The following is a 7,391-nucleotide window of genomic DNA, read 5'->3' on the forward strand; positions in this document are numbered from 1 at the left end:
CAGATTTATTTGTTGTACACAGCAAGACTGCACAATGGGTGACGTTTACAGACCTTGTGCCTTACTCAAACAAGCAGAAAATTGGCTCAAGACTCTCTTTTCATGGAGCTCTTGTGCTGCAAGTATCATAAATAAGAAAAATTATAAAGATACTTTATTTGCTTTGGCTCACACAATGGTTTTGCACGCACAGCAGTGCTACCCTGAGATTTGGCAGGCAGAGGTGTATCAAGAAGGGCTCTGCTACCAAGCCCAGTTTGAGGTCTGTCACAATTAGCGCTCTATAGAATTAGGCTTTTGGTTTTGATAGTTTCTCTGCTCTGCTTCTACTTCAACAGAAGCTGTGTGAGGAATTTATTGTGCTGGTAGGAGATTCGCTCTCTTACAAGAAAGAGAATTTGGAGGTCAGGAATCTGGAAGTTTGGCAAAAACACAGAGTGCAGCGAGGTTGGGCAGCTTCGGAGAGGCAGCAAAGAAGGACCTGTCTTATTCCTGGGGTGCGCAGAAGCCCAGCTGGTGGCTGTGGTAAGCTGCAGGTTGTGAAGGAAAGGAAGTGGTTGGCGGTGCAGTCTAAACAGGCCGTTTGCTTCAGGCTCAGCACTGCAGGCAAGTTGCACCAGCAGAGCTGCAGTGCCAACCAGGACTGCTGCTTGGGTGCCAACCACTTGAGCACTCGGGGTAAGACGAAAGCTGCTGTCACCAACTGGAGTGCCAGAGGTCTCCTCAACAGCCTTACCAATGAAAAAATCAGGTAAGGAGACAAATATCCTCCTACCTGCATCAGAACTGAAAGAGGTTTTGGGCAAATCCACTTTTTCACTGCTGACATCTGGCATTTCCTGCAGATTGGAAGAATGGAAAGGAAAAGGGACCTGCCTGCTCAGCTGCTTTAGCTCAGCCCACAGGGATGTGTGTTGCAAGCTGTGGTTCACGGTGCCCTTTGTGGACAAAAGGGCAGGTTTAATCAGGAAACAAACGCAGAAGAGGCAGCTGACTCATTCCCCAGAACCAGAAGGTCCAACTGAAAGGATGTGTGAGACTGGTTTGAGCAGCTACTTTCACCTTTTCTGAGCACTGCTATGATTGCGGTAAGGTGACATCTCACACCCAGCGTACTCTGCAGCCATCCCTGTGGATAGTGTAAGCAGCCAGCAGAGACAAATGACTTCCAGATAAAGTCTTAAAGAGCTTAACAAGGAGGGGGAAAAAAGCTGCAAACTGGAACCCTCCTCCTGGCTCACACCTGGAAATGGAAGGTCACAGGGACAGGACAGGAAAGCAGAAGGGGTACAAAGGGATACAGACGAGAGGTCATGAAGTGTGCTGTACAGGTGTGGAGGATGAACCAGCAGCCACTTCCTTCCAAATCCGGTTTACAAATCCAAACAGAGCTACAGCATGTGGCAAGTGTAACCATTAACTTTACTGGAGACTCTGACACAGCAGAAGAGAGGAGGAACACGAGCTGTGTATGAGGCATCACTCAGCTCATACATGGTCACTGCCTCACCCTGCAGCTGGCCAGCACGGCTCTGTCTGCCACCAGCGCTGGCTCAGCCATGGCAGCACTCATCAGTGCAGACAGCCTGGCTTGAGCAGCATCCATCGAGTGGCAAATCACCCTGGGGACAGGACAGGAGCCCTGATATGGTTTGCAGAGGGAGACCATGGGTTAGCAGCAGCTTCACCTAGAAACACAGCTTTGTGAAGCATGGCATGAGTCCATGGTTGAGGATCTTTATTCATGGGACTAACACCGTCCTTCCCAGAAGCTTGAGGCCTCAGGTGGGTGTCTGCCCAGCCCCTCTGCTCCCAGGTTTTGTGTCCTTGTGCTCCCATGGGTGACACAGCAGCCTCCCCTGGCCAGTTGCCCCTGGCAGGGTCCCCACTAAGAGCTGGGTCCTGACCCACCCCTCTACTTAAAGGGCAAAAAATCTTCCTCCTGAGCTTGCTGCAAAGTGAAAGCCATTTTAAATGATTTTTCCTTGTTTCAGGCATATCTGCTCTGCCATACCCTCAGGAGACCTTTGCCTCTTCTATGGTGCTGTGACTTGGAAAACTCAAAACAGGGATGGAAAGGGCATCTCTGCCTGGCCACAGCTCCCACACAGAACCTCTGTCCTCAAGCAGATCCCATGGTTGTTAGAGCAAGAAAGAAAAGCTTATATAGGGCTACAGCTCACATACTTGTAGTGGACAAGAGGGGAAAGCAGCTCACTGCGGTCTGTTTGAGATGTAGTTTTCTTCCCTCCTAAGTTCCAAAAAGGCATTTTGTGGAATGGTGTTTCTGTATGATTTTTTAGAAGAAATGCTGAAATACTACAAAAGGCCTGCACAAAATAATCCATTTTACTTAGAGTATAAGCCTCTAATTCTGGCTGCCCTGCTTTAGGAGCTGGTGCTTGAAATGCTCCAGCAGATCGGGTGCAATCTGGTCAGCGGTCAAGTTCTTGATGTTCAAGATTCCTTCGTGGGCTTCCTGGAAAAGCTGCTTCCCCACCGCTTCTTCCACCCGCCTGCGCCACTCCGCCAACTTCGGCCTCTCCTCAAAGAGGTCGCAGCCAGCACCTACGGGCTGCAGAGAGAGCGAGAGAAGCCGGGAGTGAGTCAAACAATGTATTTGCCAGGGACAAGACCAGAATGAAACACGGATGTGCTTTTGGCTCGAGGCAGCAGGCAGCCGTCACATTAGGTGGAGTTCATCTCTGGCTCTGAGCTGGTAGGAAACAAGTGTTGTCATCCTCAGCAGCTGCCGTCCCCAGGGATGTGCAGTGAAAGAGCACAGCTGTGCCAAGGACTGTCTAATGCAGAACATAGGGGTCCATGCACACCAACACATCTCCTCCAAATATCTGTACTTTCTCTGCCTAGTTTGTAATTTATCTTTTTTATTTTTTTTCCCTGAGGAATTTTGTCCATACTTCTATAGAGGGAACTGTCTCAAAGTAGGTGTTCCCTGGCAAACTCAGTTATGGTCAAAGTCAAGAAGGAACAAGATTTAACTCCACTAAGATGTTAACTGCAGGAAGAAAGATCTGCCATTAAAGAGGTGGTGGTGCTGCAGCCACAGCTTGGCCTGGCCTGACCGAAACCCAGCTCACATATCCAACAGCCTTGGGGTGATGCTCACCTGCATGAGCTCCACCAGTGCCACGATGTCTGCCAGGGAGACCTCGTTGCCTGCGATGAAGGGCTTGTCCTGCAAGAAGTTCTCCTCAAACTGCTTCAGGACGACATTCAGCTCTTCAGTAACACCTTCCAGTTTCTCTGGAGGAAGTGGCTGGCCTGTGAGGAGAGGCAGCAGCACCTGGCAGGGAGGAGAAACAAGTTGCTTTTTACATCTTTCCCTTCAAACTTAGTCCACACCCTCCCACTGCCACCTTCTAAGGATCCCTCACCAGCCATGCATGAGAACAGCTGGTACTGCTCATCTCCTTTGGCAGACTAACATCAATGTCAGTCATTAATTCCTGCCTGTCTTTGCCTCCTCCCTAGAAAGTCTGAAATTTCAACCGCACGAGTCTCCTCTCAAGGGAAGGCTGCGTCATCTGCAAGCAACTGCATTTTGTTTTCCAACGAGAGGTCTGTTTTTTCCATGAAGCTGGGCAGAGGCAGTGAGCTGTGTCTGGTGTTAGCTGTTCCCCCAGGAAAAATCTGCTCTGGGTTTCGGTGCATGCACAGAGCTGGGGCTGTAGCATGAAGTATTTGGGCCACTTCAGTTGGGCTCGGCTGAGCAGCCAACTCAGTTCCAGATCTGGTTTTATCATGTGGCTTGTACATTTACTTAGAAAGGCCCTGCACGCAGGACATATTTTGGCTTTTAGCACTTAGTTTTTGGTTTATGATGGTCTTACCTTACTTAAGAACAGCTTGCTTCCCTTCCCACGAATGTTGACATGCTGCCAGGACAGGTACTCATCAACCCGAGCCCTTTTCTGCAGGTCTGATGGGTACCAGTGATCAGGAGTCTTGAATTTCCGGGCCAGGTACAGGAGGATGGCGATGCTGCCCAGAGAGTAAGGCAGACAGGTGAGCTGATCATCTGAGAATAAAGCACCTCATCCTTTCTTCTTCACCCAAATTTTGCACTGATGGACCAGCAGCGATACAAACCTGATCTGAGTCAGGCAGGACACACAACAGCCAGTGGGGCACCACACATGGGAGAGTTTGTGCTGGCCTGACTAGCAATTATCTGATACATCAGTCCAGTGAGACAGACATGGTCTGCTGGTACCATGACCCTATCAACATTTTTGAGCAAATATAAGCCACAAAATGAGTTTATACCCTATTAGAGCTTTGCATTTCACCCGTGAGTGCTTTGTGTCAGATTGACAGCTGAGAGAGAGCAAGAGTTAGTCACAAAGTCCAAGTCATGTACGCCATGTAGCTGCATGCCTGGAAGCATGAAACTCCGCCCTGGGCGAGGTGGCAAGCACTGGAGGTGGTAAGCACAGCCTCCAGCTGAAGGCAGAGAGCAGGATGACACGTGGACAGGTATTTGAGCTCAGGAACATTGCCTGCACAAGCTAGCTCTGAACAGTTCACAGATTTTTTCGTGATCAACACTGTTTAAGTTGCTTGCATGAGAAAACCTCTCTTGAAGCACAGGTTTCCGTTACGCACAAGTGGGACAGACAGGAAGGAGGCAAACAACTGCCTGGGCTGGAGTCCCAGTGGAAACTGAGCTGGCAGAATCCGAGCATTAAGATAAGCAATACTGCAGCGGGGTTTGAGCGGATTTGAGCCTCACCTCTCTGTTAAGGTGAAAGAGCCATCCTTCAACGCAGGCACCTTCATCAGGAGGTTCACCTTCTGGAACTCCTCCGTCCTGTGCTGCCCTGAGAGGGGAGAGGAGAAGTTTTACTTGGCAGAGATGCTCAGGACCTGCCTGCAAACACCCGCAGAGTGTGCGGGGACCATCTGCCCTCAGGTTCCTGGGTTTGATTGGACAAATAGAGTCTTGTTTAAGTTTATGAGCAGTAAAAAAAGTGCCAGAAGGTGAATACAGGGTTTGCCATGTGATGTCAGCTTACTTGCTTACTGCCTGCATACCAGAACCACCTCTTGAGGAAGGTCAGAGTGGTTAAGAGTCCTTTCATACCAACAGCGTTTGTCAACTCAGGGCTCTGTCAGCTCCGAGCTTGTGCTTGGAGGTGCCTGCCCTGTACGAGCCCAGTGTGAACAGCGAGCTCCTTGGAGGAAAGGGATCTCGGTATCAGAAACATGAACCACAACGACAGTGAGAAAGCAAGGGATTTTTTTTTCCTGGAATACAATGTAATTTATATTCAACTCTCTTCTTAGTCCTCAGATTAAAATAAATCTCTATGATTCCATATAAAGCCATGGATTATTACAGATCTATCAATCAGCTTTCTGTGAGTTCTACAAATCCTTCATGAGAGCAAATAGGGATTTAAGTTTGTTTTTAAGCTATCTTTTATCCCCCCACGCCCCGAAAGACAGACAGAGTGAACCTGACAGGAGAAGGTGCTTTGTTCACCTGAGATCTCATTGTGCTTTACTACACTTGAACCCAGTCCCGGAAGCCCTGTTTTACACAACTCGTTCGTGCCAGCCCTCTCCAGCCGCTGGCTGCAGTCACACGAGTACCTCTGTATCCAAGCTTCTCCAGCACGTAACCCTGCACCACGTCCTGCTGCGTGAGTCACTTGGGAACCTCTGTGCCAGAGGAGATGCTCTGGAAGCGGCTTTAGTTTTCCCAGCACTTGGCAAACCTGGTTTGTGACTGTTCCCCTGTCACTTGGCTCACAGTCTGTCTCCCGCACCCCCTTGGAAAAAGGCACTGGGACTTCCTGCATTGAAAACACTTCAGGATTCCACATCCTTGGGTGTCCCTGGAGTGTTGTGTGATTTCTCTGTTCTCACTCTTTCTACCCACTTTTCCATTTGAGAATGACCCAACTGGGGGCCCGAGAGCTTTACTGGAGGAATGTGTTTAACCCACCAGCCCAGATGTGAGTCTATGCTCCCTCACCCGGTCCTTCTGTAGCACCGTGCAGTGATGGGTACCAGCACAGCAAGGCCACCCTCAGCGTTATCACATAAGCCACATTTCCCATCTTAAATCCACTGACCAAAAGCAAGCACCGATGCCACGGGACACAGAGCACTGGGACACTGTGATTTAGTTAACTTTCCTTCCTCTCAGTTCCCTGATATCTGTATTTCAGTTGTTCCATCCTCCCTGATGCTCTCGTTGCTTGTCTGCTGGTCTCTTCTCCTTTGCACCAGTGTCTCACCACAACAGGTTATTTACTGGGAGAGAAGGGGAAGGACACTGGATGAGCCTGTCCCCAGCCAAAAAAAAATTAATATGTTTTTCTCCTACCAAGACACGTTGGAGGAAAGCCACAGTAAGGTGCAATCAATGCAGAGCTAAGGTGTGCAGGGGAACACCCAGCGACTAAACCACAACACGCCTGAGGTTTTTTGAGTCATAAGCTGAAGCCTCTTTTGTTTCTTTATCAATTTCAGCCCCAGGAGCCTTCTTGGTTTTGGTTGTTTTTAAGCATTACTTACTGAGGCATTTCAATGCCCAATACGTTACCTTAATTTCAAATCTAGCAGAGCTCTGAAAAGAACTTTTACCAGCTTCAGTTACAAAGAAAGAAGATACAGATCTTTGGGTATCCTTTGGTGAAAACAGATGATAACCTCCTGGGCAGGCTTCTACCACTCATCAGTTGGTTTTAAAACAAACGAAACCACCTTCCTTTCTTCACTTCTCAGCATTTAATCCCTGGTGGCTGTGCCGTCTCACTCTGCTGCCTTCACAAGCCTGTCCTCAACCCTCTCAAAATATCCTGACCACAAACAGCTTGACCTGAGGAAACCCCCAAGAGGTGGCTGGGGGTCCTGCCCTACCTGCACCCAGGGGGACATCAGTGGGCTCTGGGCATGAGGCTTCTTCACAGGGGTCTGTTAACCTCTGCTAAGAGGGGAAAAGCTGCTCTGCAGCAGCCACTGCTGCTTAACCGAGCACAAAGTTTTCTAAGGAAGTTGAATTAGAGATCAAGAACCGCACACCTCGGCCGTCCTCGCCCATACATGAGCGTCTCATCTCTGCTGCTTTTTTCTTCCTATCTAAATGGGGAATGGCCTCAGATCGAGCACATCCTGAGCGCTTCTTCTCAGAAAAGCGTTCCTCTTTTCAGAGACCCATTTTCTGCTGGGGTGGGGCCGATATAAAAGATATCACACATCTTTGCAGGGGTGCATTTGTTGCAGAAGAGTGCAGGCATTGGGGCTGCCACTTAAAACTCTGAGTTTCTTAGAAAATTAGTTCTTATTTTCACCCTGACCCCAGGAGCCCGCTGCAGCTGCGGGGCCACTGCATCCCCTCACAGCATCCCACACTGATG

General features: G+C 49.3%; 1 protein-coding gene across 1 annotated transcript; it reads right to left on the bottom strand.

The window, feature by feature from the left end:
* Window positions 1-2,368: 2,368 nt before the first annotated feature.
* LOC104533632 (glutathione S-transferase theta-1-like) lies at window positions 2,369-4,844 on the bottom strand (the record flags this gene model as incomplete). The annotated part of the gene is made up of 4 exons (XM_010192686.1): window positions 2,369-2,575; window positions 3,131-3,307; window positions 3,855-4,005; window positions 4,757-4,844. Coding segments are annotated over 4 exons (623 nt in total), but the record flags the coding sequence as incomplete, so codon positions are not given.
* Window positions 4,845-7,391: the final 2,547 nt, after the last annotated feature.

This window comes from Mesitornis unicolor, unplaced genomic scaffold, assembly GCF_000695765.1.
Source record: "Mesitornis unicolor isolate BGI_N332 unplaced genomic scaffold, ASM69576v1 scaffold53159, whole genome shotgun sequence".
Lineage (NCBI taxonomy): Eukaryota > Metazoa > Chordata > Aves > Mesitornithiformes > Mesitornithidae > Mesitornis > Mesitornis unicolor.